The following is an 18,481-nucleotide window of genomic DNA, read 5'->3' as shown; positions in this document are numbered from 1 at the left end:
ACATTACTCATTTGTGTGATAGGCAGAACATAATTTTAGCTGATGGCAGCATCCTGTTAGTGGTGGGTACAACTCGTGTTGCTACTGCATAGTAGCAGCGTGAATGAATTAGCTTCACCTGTTTGTTGCTCAAATGCTTGAGACTATTTTGCGTTCATATTTCATGATGACTTAAATGCTAGAAATTTGGACTTGGGATGAGATACTGATGTACTAGGCAAATAGTGAGATTTACACTCTACGATTCATGTGGGATGTTTAAATATGCAGATTGACAAGTGTATTATCTTCGAGCACGTTATATCATAGCTGATGTCATAAGAAAAAATGTTTGGTTAGTTTAAATCAGTGTCTTGAGACAACTTTAATTCCTCCAATATGATTTCCCTCACATCATTTTCTTTTCCTTTTATAGCACTAATGCAGTCATATTGCTAAATGTATTGATCCCCAAGGTGTCCCAGTAGTTGCAAATGACTATTACATCTATAATATCTGAAACTATCCCAATACATTAATTTGTGATTTTTCTTTTCTGCAGCTTCACCATACAGAACATTATCTGTCCGTTTACTGCGATTTCAAAATATTTGCAACGCTAAAAATCGATTTCTTTGACTGTGATGAATACCGAATTGTAATTCAAAGCTATTGATTTTGTGGTTTCAAATGCAAACAATACTGTTTACCTTACTCCTGTTAAAGAATCCTGGCTGTTTCTCCTTCTCATGTTTACATCTTAATCGCATTAATACAACATTGTGCCAAGATTCCCAAACCCTTTTGTGATCACATGGAGCCAAAAAAAAATCAAATAGGGAAATCAAAAATTATTCTAGTAGAAGTCTCGAGTTTAAAAAAAAGACTCTGAATATTTGTAACTTCCAAAGTACTTTTTAAAAAAGTTTATTTATTAGTCACAAGTAAGGCTTACATTAACACTGCAATGAGGTTACTGTGAAATTCCCCTAGTCGCCACAGGCCGGCACCTGTTCGGGTCAATGCACCTAACCAGCACGTCTTTCAGAATGTGGGAGGAGACCGGAGCACCCGGAGGAAACCCATGCAGACACGGGGAGAATGTGCAAACTCCACACAGTCAGTGACCCAAGCCGGGAATCGAACCTGGGTCCCTGGCGCTGTGAAGCAGCAGTGCTAACCACTCTGCTACCGTGCAGCCCCCTCCACCTAATTAGATTGTTGGTGCAGAAATTGTGATAACAAAGAATCTTAAAGCTAGACTATCCATAAAGAAAAATGTCTCACCACATCGTTGTCCAGCAAATGAATATTTACTGGCAGCTGCCCAGGCCATAAATTTTAATGTAGTGGTTAAACTAGATTATGGCACAGAGGGTTTATTGCCATTAATAGGAGATCTCTAATGTTGTATCAGATTTGCCAAGTTCCATCATCACTGGACTAAGACATTAACCACTTGAAATTGTAAAGCTAACTTTAACATAATTTTAAAAATATTCAATTGCTAGATTTTGATTTCTTGTCCAAAATATTTGCATTTAATTTCTGTATGTGTTACATTTGTATGTGTTACTAATTGCTGTTGCATTCGCCTGCATTGTGCTCATTTGTCCCACCTCTTCCCTCACCCTACTGCATTTTGGAACAGAAATAAAACACAAATGCTTGACTGAGTTTAACAAGAGACAAAGCCAATTCACAATAGGTTTAATATTCTGTGGGAGGGTCATTAGATCCGAAACGTTAACTTTGTTTCTCTTCACGGATTATGCCAGACCTGCTTGGTTGATCCAGCATTTCAGATTTCCAGCATCTGCAGTCTTTTTGCTTTCATTTTAGTTTTAATCTTTCTTTATCAGAGTGCTGTTTGCATTTTGCATTACATCAATTGCTTTTCAATAGCATGTTGATTGTAACTAAAAGATACCATGATTCTCACCCAATTAAAGGATGGTGGGTGCGTTAGTACATTGTCACAATGACCACATGAGGTGGTCTGAAAAGCGATTAAAACAGTGATTTAAGGTGAAATATTCCCACAATTGCTAAAGGGAAAGCATAACTGGAGTAATGGACACAATTCCCCTCCTTTCAGTATAAATAACCTACTCTGCAGGCAAGTGGAGACAAATTTGCTATTTTCTCATCAACGCCAATCTGACTGGCTTTCTGTTCCCTTTTTTAAAAAAAAAAGCTGGCAGTCATCTCCCCTCCCGTCCCATTCCAAACAGTGGTGATTGCCTAGTGGATGTGCTGGCCCTGCATATAAGAAGTTTTAACGGTGTTGGTTTTGACAGGCCGATGTGAATAAGCAAGGTTTTTGGTAGTTATATGTCAGGGGAAGGCCAAGTTGGTTGCTGAGTCAATTGAAAATGTCGGTTTCAAACTCTCCAATGACTGGTTGTTGCAATTCAAAAAACTGTTCAGCATCATGTTTTCCACAGCGGCGGTGTGAATGTCGCGATCTGACTGGAATGAGCACCAACTCATTCAGAAGTATTTGTATTTATGACAATGGATAATGCTTTGCCAAATTTAACAATTGGTACAAATTTTTAAAATGTTTTCAACTAAAATGGCATTCTCTGCTTTCATTTTAGACTTTGGAAACATTTACAAGACGTCTACTCAAGGCTGGAGCCCTACTTCGTAAAGATGTAGCAAATTTGACCAAGTACCAAATTGTTCTTTCACGAGAACAATTTAGAAAAAATCCTCCAACAAACATTATGGTAAATAGCCATTTTTTAAATCATCTTGACATGTTATAACATTCAGCAGATATAAAGTTAAAGGTAAAGTTGCCATAGTCCCAGATGATCGTAGGCTATGACTGTGGTGATTTAACCTGAGGGTCACCATACCTGGGGTGAGGGGCAAGGTTGAGAAAGGCAGGGCCTTCATGAATAACCTCAGCTAGCATGGGAATTGAACCCGTGGTGACGGCATCGCTCTGCATCACTAATTGACCAGGTATAACTGATCCTTTGATTACCATTTTGTAATTGTACAGCATTGTGGACGTACTTGCATCACAAGGATTGCAGTGGTTCAAGGAGACTACTCACTACAACCTTCTCGAGGGCAATTTGGTTGAGTAATAGCAAAACGCACATCCCAAGAACAAATTTCTTCAAGACGTACAATGTTTTAGCCTCAACTACTTTTGTGGTAATGAATTTCACAGGTTGACCACTCTTTTTGGGTGAAGAAATTTCTCCTCATCTCTGTAGTCTATCCTGTATCCGCAGACTGTGACCCCTGGTTCTGGACACCTGCACCACTGGAAACATCCTTCTTGCATCTACCCGTCTAGTCCTGTCAGAATTTTATAGGTTTCTATGAGATTCCCCCCTCATTCTTCAGCGAGTAGAATCCTAACCGACACAACCTCTCCCCCTACGTCAGTGCTGCCATCGCAGGAATCAGTCTGGCAAACATTCGTTGCACTCCCTCCGGAACAAGAACATCTTTCCTCAGACAAGGAGACCAAAACTGCACACAATACTCCAGGTGTGGCCTCACCAAGACCTTGTATAATTGCATCAAGACATCCCTGCTCCTGCATTTGAATCCTCTCGCCAACATACCATTTGCCTTTTTTACTGCCTGCTGCACTCACGAGCTTACCTTCAGTGACTGGTGTACGAGGACATCCAGGTCTCGTAATGTATGGCTATTCAGATAGTAATCTGCCCTCCTGTTTTTGCTACCAAAGTGGATGAAGATGAAAGAAATTTTGGATAAAATAATGAGTTGGATAAAAGGGAAACTGATAAAGAGTGCAACTGTTTGGACGGTTTTTGATATGCGGATGAACCTAGCAGGGAAACGGGTGTTTACTTAAATGACGTAGGGAAAAATGGATTATAGAATTTTAGGTGTTGAAACTGTAGAAGAGGTGAGTTCAAAGGGGAGAGAAAAGATCGCAATTCACACTTATGTGTTAAAAGACTGGTTCAAGGCGCGTTGTTTAGAAAGGAGATCAAAAGGGAAATATGGTATATTAGTAGCTGGTTAGTTTCTCAGAGGTTCAGGCGAAGACAATAGCTGATATGCAGTCATGACCATAACTACGCCCAGATGGAAAGCAGAACTCTCTCAAAACATAGAATTTTAGGCTCCAAGAGGCTGTTTGAAACCCTCATTAAAAAGCACTCCGCTGAACCGAAGAAAGACTTCCTAAACTTAACAGTAACTTGTGGGTGGTAACTGTTTGCTGAAATTACCTCAAAGAGTTATACTACACTGGTGGTTGATTTGGGACAAGGGACTTTTCTCAGACTTTGGGAACGGGGTTAATTCCATAAGGGGTGGGGGTGGGAGCATGTGCGCACGTGCAGCTTCCTAATTCCATTCTGTGCCTCTCTACATTCAGGCTGCACACAATCCAACCCAATGATTCAGGATCTACTGTCTGAACCTGTTGCCTATTCCCACAATGATAGACATCTGTTTAAAGGTAGCTACCAATCCACATAGTTGACTCAGAAAGCTATACTGTGAATCACATACTTTCCAAACAAAAACCCTTAAAATTGCAGCAGAATTATGGAATTTGTTGAGGGTGGACCTCGTTAAACAGGAACTCCAGGATGCTTTGCTGCCATGGAAGAACACTTCAAACAAACCAAATTGACTCAAAGGAGGAGCAAATGAAATTCAGATTGATATTTTACCTGCATGAGTGTAGTAAAAGTTCTTTGAACAATTATGATTTTAAAGGCCGTTACCCAATTTCCAAACAAAATCAAATGTCATAAAAAGACTTTTAAAAATTGTACGGAGCTTGTAAAGCTGTTTCAGAGTTATGGTTATTTAAAGGGAAAACCTGGAAAGAAATGAAGTTCACTGAGACAGAATGTGAAGAAACTTGGGACCAAATATGTTATCTTATCCCATTGTAATAAAAACATAACCGTATCTATAACGGATATTCATAGTGAAAATCACTGCAGACTGAGGAAGGTGGTAATAAGTGCCATCAGCTTGTCGCCCTTCTGAACGAATACTCCTTATTTTTTCAGGGTGCTCAACGAGGAATGGTGGAAGGAGATTATGCTCTTTGTATTAGCCTTTACCATGGATATGAACTTCTGTTACAAATGGGAATGCGATCCTTGTATAGCTACCTGGAAGGCATTATGGATGGATCTAAAGGTAATATGGTGAAATGGACAAAATAACACACTGCTGCTTCTTGTCTGCATGGATAGCTTATTTAATAGATGTCCAGAGCATTTCCTATGCAATTAGCATGGACTTGGGTGAATATTATTTCTGCCCAATGTGATTGAATTTTTTGAGGAAATAATACAGAGGGACGGTAAAGGAAGCTCACTTGATATAGTTTGTATGGATTTTCAAAAGACCATTGACAAGGTCCTGTTTGGCAGACTAGTCAGAAAATAAAAAACTCATGAAGTCCAAGTGAAAGTGGCAAGTTGAATTGATTCAGAGGTAGGAAACAAGGGTAATGGTCAGATACTTTTGTGACTGGAAGGCTGTTTCCACTGATATTCCAGAAACCTCAATACTGGATTCCCTTACTCCATGTGGTATAGATCAGTGCTTTACGATTAAGAAGTTTGCAGATGATACAAAATTGGCTGTGTAGTTGATAGTGAGGAAGAAAGCTGTAGACTACAGGAATGAACTAGTTACTTGGGCAGAACAGTGGCAAATAGAACTCAATCTGGAGAAATGTGAGGGAATGCATTTGGGCAAGGCAGACAGGCAAGGAAAAACACTATGTGCTAGAGCTCTGGGAAGTGCAGAGGAATACAGGGACATGTGTGTATGTCCACAGATCCTGGAAGGTAGCAGGACTGGTAAGAAGGCATACAGAATGCTTTAGTAGCTGAGGTGCAGAGTATAAGAACAGAGAGGTTATGCTAGAACTGTACAGAACTCTAGACCAGAGCTGCGGTATTGCTCACAGATAAGGTCACCACATTACAGGAAGGATGTGATTCTACTTGAGGATACAGAGCAGATTCAAGAGGATATTGCCAAGGATGACAGATTTTGGTTATGAGGGAAGGCTGGGTAGGCTGTGTTTGCTATTTTAGCGATGTATAATTATGAGAGGCCTAAAAAGTATGGATAGGAAGGATTGATTTAGCAGAGTGTTCAGTAACCAGGATGTATAGATTTGACATTTGGGCTTGGTGGTGTAAATTGTTTCCAAGCCAGAAATATTTGGGTCTTGCACTCTTAAGAGTTGTCATTTATCATAGCTTAGAAATTACTGTTGGTGATGAGTCCGTAATAGTCTAGACTTTGGCTGCTGGGGGAGGAAGGTTGATGGCAAACCGGTAACACTGACCATCATTGCCACTCTGAAAGTGACCAGGACTTCAAGATGTTGGCCACTTGTTGATTAGTGCAGAAATCTTGAAATTTCAGTTTAGCACTATTGACAACAGGTGAGCTGACAATCATTGAAATAAGCGAGAACATCAACTTTCCCACTCCCACATACATTGCTGTTAGAAACACCATAAAAAGTTGCACCTTGTTCAGTCAGGCCTAATTTGGTTTTCAAAGTAAGCAACTAAATAAAATTTGATGAATAATAGAACCTGCTCCAAAAACTAATTTTTATATTGTGGAGTGCTGCTGGAAATCTGCTAAGCCATTCGGTATGTGTACGTTAGATCAGCTCGGCACGCTTTCAAGGATTTAGCATCTTCATTGGATGCTGGTTTGTGGAGGAATAATTGGGAGTAGAGGAGTTTGCACTCAGGAAATATTTCTTTCCATTTGACATGGGACAAAGGCACACCAAAACTGAAGCCATGCGCAAGAACAAACTCTTGCTTTCAGTAAGTACATGGTCGGAGAGATTTACTAAAAGGTTGACAGCATCATCAATTGTGCTACCAAACTGATAAAATGAGCTTACAGTGCGGACATGTTTCAAGCACGTATGGTTTATGTGTGGTCATCTATTGAGGCAATATGGTGGCACAAATGGATCAAATCAAAAATGAAGGAAGTTTGTGCATCGTCGGCATGGAGTAAATTAGTAACCCTACTACCAATCTGTTCAGTCCCATCCTGCATAAACGCTCGCTCAAACTGCGAATCTGTCCTGATGGGTGCAAGATGATAAGCTTTTGACAGCATATCTTTTTTCAACGATAGTCAAGTTCTGTGCTACCAATCAGAATTATTCTGAACTTGCGTTTGGTACATTAAATACATTTGATAGGGTTCATGACTGGGCTGAATATGTGGTGTTATAAAACTGGCGAGCTGATGAGCCAATCCTAAGCATTGTTCTATTCCTGAAGTTTGTGAACTTTACTCATTTCTGAAAACACAGGACTATAATCTTCCAACTATTTAGCTTTTTCTGATTTTGTGTTTTTATATTAGCTCCCTTGAATCGAGATTCTAGATTTAGCACACATTATAAATGGAGGCCTACCTTTTTTCCTAAAGTAAAGACTTGTATTCCTTAAGCACATTATACATCTGAAATAATGAGGAAATTGGAAAAAAGAAACTGTTATTTAATACTTTTTGTGCAGGGATGACACGGGCACGAAACGAGCTCTGCAGAAACACTGACTTCATGGAGATGTACGAGCAGCTGAAAGCCATGTTCGCAAATGGAAGCAGTCGCTTTAGTTCCCAAATAGGTACCATAATATTGTGTATGTTCTCTTGCATAGCTTGTTCCTCTTTCTCTATATATTGTTCCAGTGTTTACCTACTGTGTTGTAATAACACATGGAATCAAATGGAGTCTCTTTCAATGTATGGAAAAAGTGTTATACAAGAATCTTGCATCATCACGAGGGAGCATAGACAATGACAATATTCAGATTGTTGCACAAAGGGAAGCAGAGAAAGAAGAAAACTTGCATTTGTATTGCACCATTTATAATGGGGATATCAGATAACTAACGTTATATTAAGACAGATAAAACAAAATAATGAGACTGACCAAATTAATTAAAAACACACTTCAAATAATCTTAACTTCAGGTTGATCTTTCTTAGATGCTGGAACATTTTTGTGCTGATGTTGCTGGAACACTCTTTTCTTCAAAGAGTTGTTGAAAGCTAGGTAATTGGAAAATCTCAAAACAGACTGATAGATTTAGTTAGGTTAATAAATTATAAAACCAAGGTGGATGGACCAAGCTAAGGCACAAATCAGCCATGAAGGGGAAACGGACTTGAGGGGCTGATTGGCCTTTCTGTTCCTATGTCCACTACGTTGAATTTATTTGGCCTAGGAATATGCACAGTGAAAGAACTGGAAGTGGTAAGAACTTAAAACAATAACAGTGATTCCAGATAGATTGGCTGCTTATCAAAGATTTTTCTATTGTACACATTAATTTCAGTGGAGCTGCAGTTACATTTTGAAGATTATAGGATCAACCTGGCCAGAAAGTGTTAAATATTCAGTTTATAAAATGCAACGTCAAGTGAAATGAAAATACCTGAATTCACCATGTCCTGAAAGCTGGTAGCCATTCTACACAAGTAGAAAGAACAAAAGCAACACGTTATGGACTGACTTACAGATTTTCCAGAAAATTGGAAGGGTGCCTTGAACCATCTGGTTGCTCTATAGTTACAGCTACTGTGATGTATTGGAGCAGTGTTTTTCAATATATCCTAAGTGGTGTACTTAGTGACCTACACTCACAATGTTGTTCCAAAGACTAGTGAATCTACACATTTATTAGCTGCCTAAATCATTCCTGAAACAGCTTGGTGCTGCAGTGGGAATGTAATTCAACACTTAATTCTCACAAAAATATGTTTTCAAGTTGTTTTTTGCAAGTCCCAACTAGAAACATGAGAATTGATTCACGTAGCTTTATGCATTGTAGTACTGACTTCATCTGATCCTAATGTATTATATTGTCCACCATAACTATATGAACATTAAATAGGTTTTATGTATCTCTTCACCTATAGTGTATATAGAATATATAATAAGGAACCCAGTAGAGGGTCACCATTTCTATTCATAAGGAATACTTTAATTTGTTGTTATTCTACTAAACTATGAAGATTTTCTTTATTTGTGACATAACTTAGTTATTCCTCACTGTGAATATTTTTGTGCTTTTGTATATTGCAACCTTCTACCTATGCGCCTTGCCAGTATTTATTGCATCAGCAAAATGCTTTCATAAAATATTTTCTTCAGGATCTGAAAACCAAAAACAATTTATCTACAGTCACCCCAAACTGCAAAAGCTTGAAGAAGTTGTAGTGGGCCACTTCAAGTCTTGGGCAGAATCTGGAGGTAAGATGCACCTATGGCTTGTCAAGTAGAGCCAAGAACTTGTGTACAACATATTCTTACTACAATAAGTTCATTTTAAAAGGCTTCCAAATAATATTGTTGAAATGTCCAGTGATATTTTATCTTCTGTAGGACAACCTCATAATTAATAATCATTGCTCAGTGCTGCAATGTAGTTAAGGTATACAAGCATCAATTTATTTTGTTTACATATAGAATTCAGAAATACCAAATGGTGGACATTGTTCATGTTAGTTAATTTTGGGATTTGGGTGCTACTGACAAGACTGTATTTATTGCCACCCCTAGTTGTAAATAGTGATCAGTTTACCCCTAAAGTACTGTAGTTGATTTTGGTGATATTGCTCTCATGATGATAGTTGGTAGCAAATTCCAAGACTCAGTAAACATGAAGTGATTAGAAAGAGGTCCAAATTAGGATAGTGCGTGGCTTGGAGGGAGACAGCAATCAGTTTCAATCCAGATGAGCTGCACCCATCCAATTAAATGATAGGCATTTCCTCAAATTCCTAAACTGAACTTTGTAGATGGTGGAGTGGCTCTGAAGGTCAGATGATATAGTATACTTGCAGATATTAATTGTTAGGCAGTAGTTTTGCAGATTACATTATTTGTTCAAAGCATATTTTAATACCATATTGATGTCCTCCAAAGCTGAAAGGGAATTAGTTGATTAAAAGGGAACTAGTTGATAATATTATGTGATTTACTGATGTGGAGCACGTGCTCAGAGCGCTGATGTGGAAATGGGAGTCTGCAATCCCTGATTTTGATTCAATGTGAATGGACAAAGTAATTGAATCCTCAGTTTTCCAACCAGAATTCCCTCCTCGTGTGTCAGGAGTGGCCAACTGGAATCAATTCTCTGATTCCTTGTGTTTCTTCATTGGCTGTTGACCTAATTATCTACGATTTAATTTTCAGATCCAACTACTTCTGGAGGAAAGATTGGTGGCGTGAATACCCGTGTTATGATCTTCTCCTCGTTTCGGGACAGTGTCCAGGAGATTGCTGAAATGCTCAGCAAACATAACCCTCTTGTGCGAGTCATGACGTTTGTCGGGCACTCTTCAGGAAAGAACACAAAGGGGTTTACACAGAAGGAACAACTTGAGGTAATCTGAATGAAGTATTCAAAGAAAATTATTTAGTGATGCAAGTAAGCAACTAATGCATTGTAAAACTGTCAGTATAGTAAAAATGAGAAAGAGAAATTAGGTGATAGTTGGTAGGAAATTCCAAGACTCAGTAAAAATGAAGCGATTAGAAAGAGGTCCAAATTAGGATAGTGGTTGGCAATCAGTCAGACAGTTTCAATCCAGATGAGCTGCACCCATCCAATTAAAGGTATATAAAGGTATTGTTGTGATTTACTCACTATGATCTCTAGGATCTAGTCTACGCATTGATCACAGTCTGAGGAAAAATAAATCTTCTCAACGTCCAGCTTCACTTTCTGTTTTACCAATTCGAATGGGTGGCCCTGGTTCCAATCAATTTATTTATACATTATTGAATCCTTTTCTATTACTTAATACCTGAATCTGATCGTCTAAGCCGCCACGGTGGCACAGTGGCTAGGTCTGCTGCCTCACAGCGCCAGAGATCCGGGTTCAATTCTGGGCTTGGATTACTGCCTGTGTAGAGTTTGCTCATTCTCCCTGTGTCTGCGTGTGTTTCCTCCGGGTGCTCCGGTTTCCTCCCACAGTCCAAAGACGTGCAGGTTAGGTGAGTTGGCCAAGCTAAATTCTCCCTCAGCGTACCCGAACAGGTGACTAGGAGATTTTCACAGTAACTTCATTGCAGTGTGAATGTAAGCCTACTTGACTAATAAATGAACTTTAAACTTTACTTTAAAAGCTTTCACATCTCCATCAAATCCAAATAAAAAGCACACAGTCCATCTTTGCAGCTCAATAAGCATAGACTGTGAATTGTCCTAGTGTCCTTCTGTGTCTGCTGATGGTAGAATAGGGGTGTGTGCCCTGAATTGTACATAATAGTCCACGTGATGTCTCAAAAAAACTTGCATGATTCTATTATCATGGCTCTAGTTTGGTACTGAACAAACTGGGCAATGCAGACCAAGCCCTTGTTCAGTTTGGTTGCCTGCCATTAATTTCACTGCCATTGCTTCCACAGGCAGAAGAACGTAATTTCAGTATGACAAATTTACATCGTTTCCACAATAAAACTATTTTTAATATTAATTTATAATGGAAATAGAAAATGACTTTAAAATGGAGTCTTAATTATGTCCAAATAACCACCACCCTCTAATCGCCTAACAACTACGCATGTGCATTACCACAGGAGACTGACTAGTATATTTTATTTATATTTTCCCAAGTGACAGTTTTCTGATTGATGTCCTTGTTCCAGAAGATGGCAATTCTAGTTTCATTTCAATTTATTCATACTTTGTGTAAAATCTTTAGCAGAGGTGATGCAAAATCTTTTTGTGCAAAAATGTGCTGTTGGCAAGTCAGGATGTAATGTGGGGTCTGCACGTTCTCCCTGTGTCTGCGTGGGTTTCCTCTGGGTGCTCCGGTTCCCTCCCACAGTCCAAAGACGTGCAGGTTAGGTTGCCAAATTGCCTCTTAGTGTCAGGGGATTGGCAGGGTAAATACTTGGGGTTAAGGGGATAGGGCCTGCGTGGGATTGGGGTCAGTACAGACTTGATGGGCCAAGTGGCCTCCTTCTGCGCTGTAGGGATTCAATGATTCTTCTACGATAATCCTTACGCAATCAGTAGCTGAAATCAAAATATTGGTAAAAATGAAAGTTATCAGGACACTTATAATTTTGATATATTTCTGGTCAGGTCAAAGTGAGATTTTAGGATAAGTTGGTTTGCTGTTGATTTTCTGAAGACAACATTTTAACTTTGTAATGATATACAGCATTGCTTTAAAGATTCCCTGTTTCTACTTTTTCTATTGTCAGGTTGTGAAACGCTTTCGTGAAGGTGGTTATAACACATTGGTTTGTACATGTGTTGGTGAAGAAGGATTAGATATTGGTGAAGTTGACCTCATTATTTGTTTTGATGCCCAAAAGAGCCCCATTCGCTTAGTACAAAGAATGGGTCGAACGGGCCGGAAACGTCAGGGCAGGATTGTGGTCCTCCTTGCAGAAGGACGGGAAGAACGGGTGAGTCGAAAAAATTACTTTGCATGATTAGGGGAAACTAATGTTGATGGTGAAATTTTGTTTGTGGCTATTGCAAAAATTTGTTTTGTGTGCATCAATTAGAATTAATCATCAGGGTTGTGCTTCGCTGACCTTACATTAGTGGTCCATCTACTCTGAAACTCAACCATACATCTGGACTCACAACGTCAGCTCTTTTCTCTCTTTAGCGATGCTGCCAGACCTGCTGAGATTTTCCAGCATTTTTTCTATTGGACTCAACCATTTTCAATCAGTTCAGCATTTAAGAGTCTAAGCAGTCTACGTAACCTGTCTCTCAAATGTCTAGAGCAAGGGCAAAGATTCACAAATAGAGCGGGAGCTCAAATGTACATTAAAATTTTGTAAGAAAATTTATCTTAAGGTGTAGAGGAACATTAATGCTTCTTTTTGTGTGCATACTATTCTATGATTTAGTTGGGGGACGAGATGCGAAAGGGAGAATTGAAGTAATCCAAAAAGCTACATAATTTGGTCTTGTTATTTGATTGTATCTATTAAAGAGGATTGGACTGGCAAACTTTTCTGAAGTAATGTAGCCAAATGTTGCAGTGGATTTGTTTTACTGATTTCCTAATTAACCTACATAGTTGCCTGAAAGATTTGCCATAAACTGTAAATTGATTGATGGAGATAAGTTTATCTAGAATGGAATACCTGTCTATGCAAAAACGTTTTGAAGGTTTTCTACAGAGTTGCATCTTTGAAAAAATGATCTGTTTGTGTTGCGAGATGGAAAGAAACAGCAGAACAGGGAGTTGAAAACAACTGCAACATGAAAGGGAAGTAGAGAAACAGTTACAGAAGAGGTTTCTTAGAGCAATACGATGGGAGAACAAATAATGATGCTTAATTATGTATAAAGATACTTTCAGTTAAAAGACATTTATATTTGTTTGTAGAACTACAACCAGAGTCAGTGTTCCAAACGGAACATTTACAAAACCATTCTAGGAAATGGCAACAAGTCCTTTCATCTTTACACTAATAGTCCACGCATGATTCCTAATGGTTTGAATCCAGTTGCGCATAAAATGCACGTAACTACTGGCGAGTATGAATCGAGCAATGTGTCAAATAACTCCAAGCAAAGAAGAAAATCAAGTATTGTACTTCCAGAGTCGTTCACATACCGCAGAACTCCAGGTATGTTGGAATTTTAGCTGGTTCTTTCTTTCCTTCTCTACTTTGTGAACAGTTTAACTAATCTAGAATAGATTAACAAATTCAGGATTAAAAGAATGGGAGGTTAGCTTTGATTTTTCTTTTATGTTCTCAGCAGAAGTTCCATATTCATTTAGGAAACTTTTTGAATGATTGCCTGGATTTTGTGAGAGAGAGATCCAAGTTGTGGTCTTTAACATTTAATTTTGATTTTGAGCAGTTTAGAATTGATTTTGTAAGTTTCTAACTCACTCAGCTAAAACTAATGAATTAAAGGGGTAGAGAATGCAGCTTGTTATGTGCAACATTATAGTGTACAATAACATCCCAAAAATCTTTAATTATCACCGCAGAATTTGTTCCTGTAATTGGACAGCTTGGTAGCTTCTTGAAGCACACAGCTTGAACGAGTGCTCCAAAATCCAGCAATTCTTGTTCTTGGGATTCTTGTTCTTGGGATTCTTGTTCTTGGGATTCTTGTTTTTGGGATTCTTGTACGAGACAGTTTTTTTTTTCTTTGTCACTCTCGCAGCTTCCTCTCATCAGCTTCTTCTTCTTATTAATGTAGCGCAGCCATCCGTGCCACACCTTTCCAGTTCATAATATGAATGTTAATAGTTTTCAAATTCCCCTTTAAATTTGCTAGGTGAGCATGGCAGCCTTGAAGCATCTCTGTCCGACTGATACCACACCAGTATGATTTACTCAGTGCCAGCTACAGAGGTTGCAGAAGGCAGCTCACTGCCGCCTTTTCAAGGACACCAAGGGATGGGCAATTAATGCTGGCCTTACCAACAATTCTCACATTCTTGGGAAAATGCCCATCCGATTTGGATGACAATGACATTGGAGGCATATTTCTCAGAAGGTGAGCATCACTGACAAGGCAGGCATTTATTGCTGCTTGGGTTGCTTTAAAATATGAGATATATTAATTAATATATGAGTTTGTGTCTTTATATGCCCTGTTTGTGAACAGAATTCCCACTCACCTGAAGAAGGGGCTTAAGGCTCCGAAAGCTTGTGTGGCTTTTGCTACCAAATAAACCTGTTGGACTTTAACCTGGTGTTGTTAAACTTCTTACTTTAAAATATGACAGTGGGCAATCTTCTTCTGCATTAGTTTGATAAACTGAGTGGCTTGTTAGCAATTTCAGAGGGTAGCCATGAGTCAACCATAGTGGTGCGGAGGTTGGAATCACATAGGCCAGATGAGATAAGAATGGTAGGTTTCCTTTGTGAAAAGACACCATTGAACTTTTTATAACAGTAGAAAGGACTCAAAATTTCACTTTTATTGATGCCAGTTTTGTTTAGATTTCCATTTTAAGCAAGGTGTATGCTGGTGTTATGGTTATATGAACCTTCAGCCCACCAACCATACCACCCCTCCTGACTTCATCGAACCCTATCAGCATAACCTATTCTTTTCTACATTTCTCCCTCATGTATTCATCTAGTTATCTATTTACATCAATCACTCACCACTAGTGAGTTTCCCATTCCAAACATCCTCTGGGTAAGGAGATTTTCTCTGACTTCCTTATTTAGCGGTGACTACTTTATATTTGTGTTTTAGACGCTCCACACAAGTGGAAACATCTAAAAGAGAAACTTCTATAGAAGAGAGACCCAGCTTGTTTAGTCTTACCTGATTATTGTAACCCTTTGGAGCTGGTACCATCGTCATAAATAGTTGACCAAATATGAATTGGAGGCGACAACATGGGCAGAAGTTGTGAATCAAATTTTGACATGGAGTTTCTTAAAGTCTATTTGTTGTAGTTATTTGATATAAAGCTTTGCTTTAATTGTTTTTTACCCTTTGACTTGATCTTGTGGTTGAGCTGTCGGTCCTGCAGTTTTTCCGTTTGTGGATAACTGATTGCATGGAGCAGACTGTCTACTTCATCCTGCACTTGATTGATGTCTGCGTAGTCAACATTCTCTACAGTTACTATCCGCCTATAATTGAATAGAATTAGCAGGCCATCAAATCTATAGTCGGGTGATTTTTTTTTTTTGCTTTTCCATTGTTCTCTTAGAACATAAGAAATTGGAGCAGGAGTAGGCCATCTAGCCCCTCGAGCCTGCCCCGCCATTCAATAAGATCATGGCTGATCTTCCCCCAGCCTTCTCTTTCACACATACTATTGAAGACTGTCTAAACTCGAAACTTTGTGAATGTGAAGTGCCACCTGGATGAGGTGAAAATAAATGATTATCGTGGGGCATGTGGGCTCATGTTTGTGTTTTTTCTGCTAACCCCAACTTTACTTGTGACTTGCTTTCATTTTTCTCCATTGAAAAACCTGCTTACGTTTTCTTTGTAACATGAACCCGGTTTTATTATAATTTTCCTTGAATAAACACATTGAACTGTCCTTGGTCTGTTCTACTACAGCAGATTAAGGCTTGCAGCTCCATAATTGTGTACAAAAATCTATTTGGTATTTTTGTGAACTTACTTTCAGTCAAGGTCAGCTTGCAGGTTGGTTCTGTTCATTGTTGAAGAACAAGTTACATTTTTTTTTGCCACTGAGAGAAAATTGTGATTTTTCACGTGAGAATTAGAGTGAAACGCTACAGAGAATGGATTATTCTCAATTATTTTACTCTCCGTTTTAGTTGCTTGGGAAACAAACTATAGTTCAAAGAAGATCATGCAATATTACAATTTAAAAAAAAATTCTAAGCTTGACCAAAGCCTGCAATGTATCATTGTCACAATATCCTTGGGATCGTAAGATTGTCTGTCTCCTGGACACTGCTGAAAGCATTTGGAAGGTCAGGCAGCATCAATAAGAAAGTTGTTTTGAAAATTCATCACGTTTTCTACACTGCCTGACCTGATGGTATCCAGCATTTTCTGTCTGTATTTTCAATTCTCATCCAGTGCAGGTTTTTAAATTTTTGTCCCCAAAAATATCAATAGTCAACTTTTACTTCAATACAGATAGAGTGAATTTGAAGAAAACCTATGCAGTTCATTGATTTTATGTATTAAATGCTTCAGATGTATTTGGAAATGGTCATGTTCATCTCTTACAATAATCTGGATATCTAACCTTGAATGCATGGAGATTAAATAATCTGTTACCTATAGTTGAATTTATTGGAATTCTGTAGTCGGTAGGACTTGCCTGTGTCAGTTGCAGTAAGTAAGCTGTTACAATCCCAGTTGATATAACTGGACGGGTAGATTTTGAATGGAATCCTGGCTCAAAAGACCGTAACGTTTTACTTGTTTATATCAAGCGTGGAGGGACAGAGTCACAGAACCTCTAATTAGTTTTAACAACAAGAAAAAAATGTATTAAACATGAGAAAATTTGTGTTATTATATAATACTCCTTCACTTTCCTCTTAGCTTAGCAAATACACACAGGTTTTACAATTAACACAAATGACAAAGTACATTTGCAACTACAATGGACTCATAACACACTAAGTCCTTTTTTGAAGCGCACAGATTGGCTGTGGACATGCGCACACATTCCACTCAGAATCCAAGTTAATGTGAGGATCCCCCCCCCCCCAAGGTGATTGTCATTTGAGAGATTTCAAGCTCCGCTCCCCACAAAACACACTTTAAAATCTTGTCTTTCAATATTAGTTTTCCCATAATGCCTTGCATTCCAAAATCCATACTCTATTTTCCCAAAGATTCTTGTGAACAGAGTTTCCGCTCCACTTTACCAGCGTATCCAGCCCAAGACTTTACACCAACCCTTTTCAGGATTTCATTATCTCAAAGACTTCTACACAAACTCTGAGATCCAGCCACCGATTTACTCGATTATTTCAAGTAATATCTTGTAAACTTTAGCACTACTACAGATACCTTTTTGGCCTCTCACGATCCAATGCCTTTTCAACTCTCTGTGACTTCAATGAACAGTGATCTGTTCTTGTTCCCAGTTTCCTCTGTTCTGTTTATTTTCAGACTTCTCCAGAAATTCCCTGATTATCTGGTCTGTAGCTTGTTCCTTGGGAAACTTTCATCGTTGCAATTCCCTTGTCCTGTCCAGCTTCTCTTGGCAGAGTTGAGAGCAGTTCACTCCTCAGTGATCTGGCTCCAACTGCTTTGGCTTCCAGTTAAAAGTAAAGACAAAGGAAGGTAAGAATGTTGCTAAGGATGACTTTATCCTTCTGTTGGCCAACTTATTTATTTTCACACCTTAGCCTTCTCTAAGCACAAAAGAAACCCAGTTGGAACTTAACCAATCCCACACATACAAACACCTTTGTCCAGCATGAACCTAACTATAGGTTTTAACCTATCAGGTGCAGACATATTAAATTTAACACGCTTATCTTATTTCTAATGTTTACCCATACAAATGTAAATCCCTTAAAACTACCTTTATTTTCCTAACAAAGCATTACTGATTATCAGGTATAACTCCTGAAAAGGGAACTTATACTTAGAGCCTTACCATGTCTCCTAAAAGATGCCTCAAGTGTTACACAGACAATAAATTTTAGTCACTTGTGTTGCTAAAAGCAGCATCCGTTTTGTAGTCCATAAGAGCCCACAATAATTGAGTGAAATGATCATTTAATCTGTTTTTGTAGGCGGTTGTCAAAGGAAGATTGTCTGGAAGGTTGGGGGAATGTCCTTCTCTTCTTTGAGTAGTACAATTGGCTTTTTTATTTACATATTAACCATGCCTGCCCCGAAGGACTGAGCCTTTAGCAATACAGAACCCTCTTAGCACTGGAGTGAGATTTGAACTCACTTTGATTCAGGAGAATTGAGTAAAGCTGACCCACAACTACATTTTTAAGCGTTTAAGCAAAATGAAACTGGAAATGCAGAGCTCCAAGTTGTGGCGTGCA

At 38.7% G+C, this 18,481-nt stretch overlaps 1 protein-coding gene across 1 annotated transcript in view; it reads left to right on the top strand.

Moving 5' to 3' along the window:
• Nucleotides 1–18,481, top strand: part of fancm (FA complementation group M) — a 118,014-nt gene that overhangs the window by 43,491 nt on the left and 56,042 nt on the right. Inside the window, exons 5-11 of the mRNA XM_078234159.1 lie at nucleotides 2,583–2,714; nucleotides 5,010–5,142; nucleotides 7,521–7,631; nucleotides 9,164–9,262; nucleotides 10,208–10,398; nucleotides 12,230–12,436; nucleotides 13,378–13,621. Coding sequence (XP_078090285.1) covers nucleotides 2,583–2,714; nucleotides 5,010–5,142; nucleotides 7,521–7,631; nucleotides 9,164–9,262; nucleotides 10,208–10,398; nucleotides 12,230–12,436; nucleotides 13,378–13,621 — 1,117 coding nt within the window. The remainder of the gene's footprint in view (nucleotides 1–2,582; nucleotides 2,715–5,009; nucleotides 5,143–7,520; nucleotides 7,632–9,163; nucleotides 9,263–10,207; nucleotides 10,399–12,229; nucleotides 12,437–13,377; nucleotides 13,622–18,481) is intronic.

The sequence above is a fragment of the Mustelus asterias genome, chromosome 18 (genome assembly GCF_964213995.1).
Source record: "Mustelus asterias chromosome 18, sMusAst1.hap1.1, whole genome shotgun sequence".
Lineage (NCBI taxonomy): Eukaryota > Metazoa > Chordata > Chondrichthyes > Carcharhiniformes > Triakidae > Mustelus > Mustelus asterias.
The sequence above is the reverse complement of the archived record's forward strand: the minus strand, read 5'-3'. Positions and strand labels throughout refer to the sequence as shown.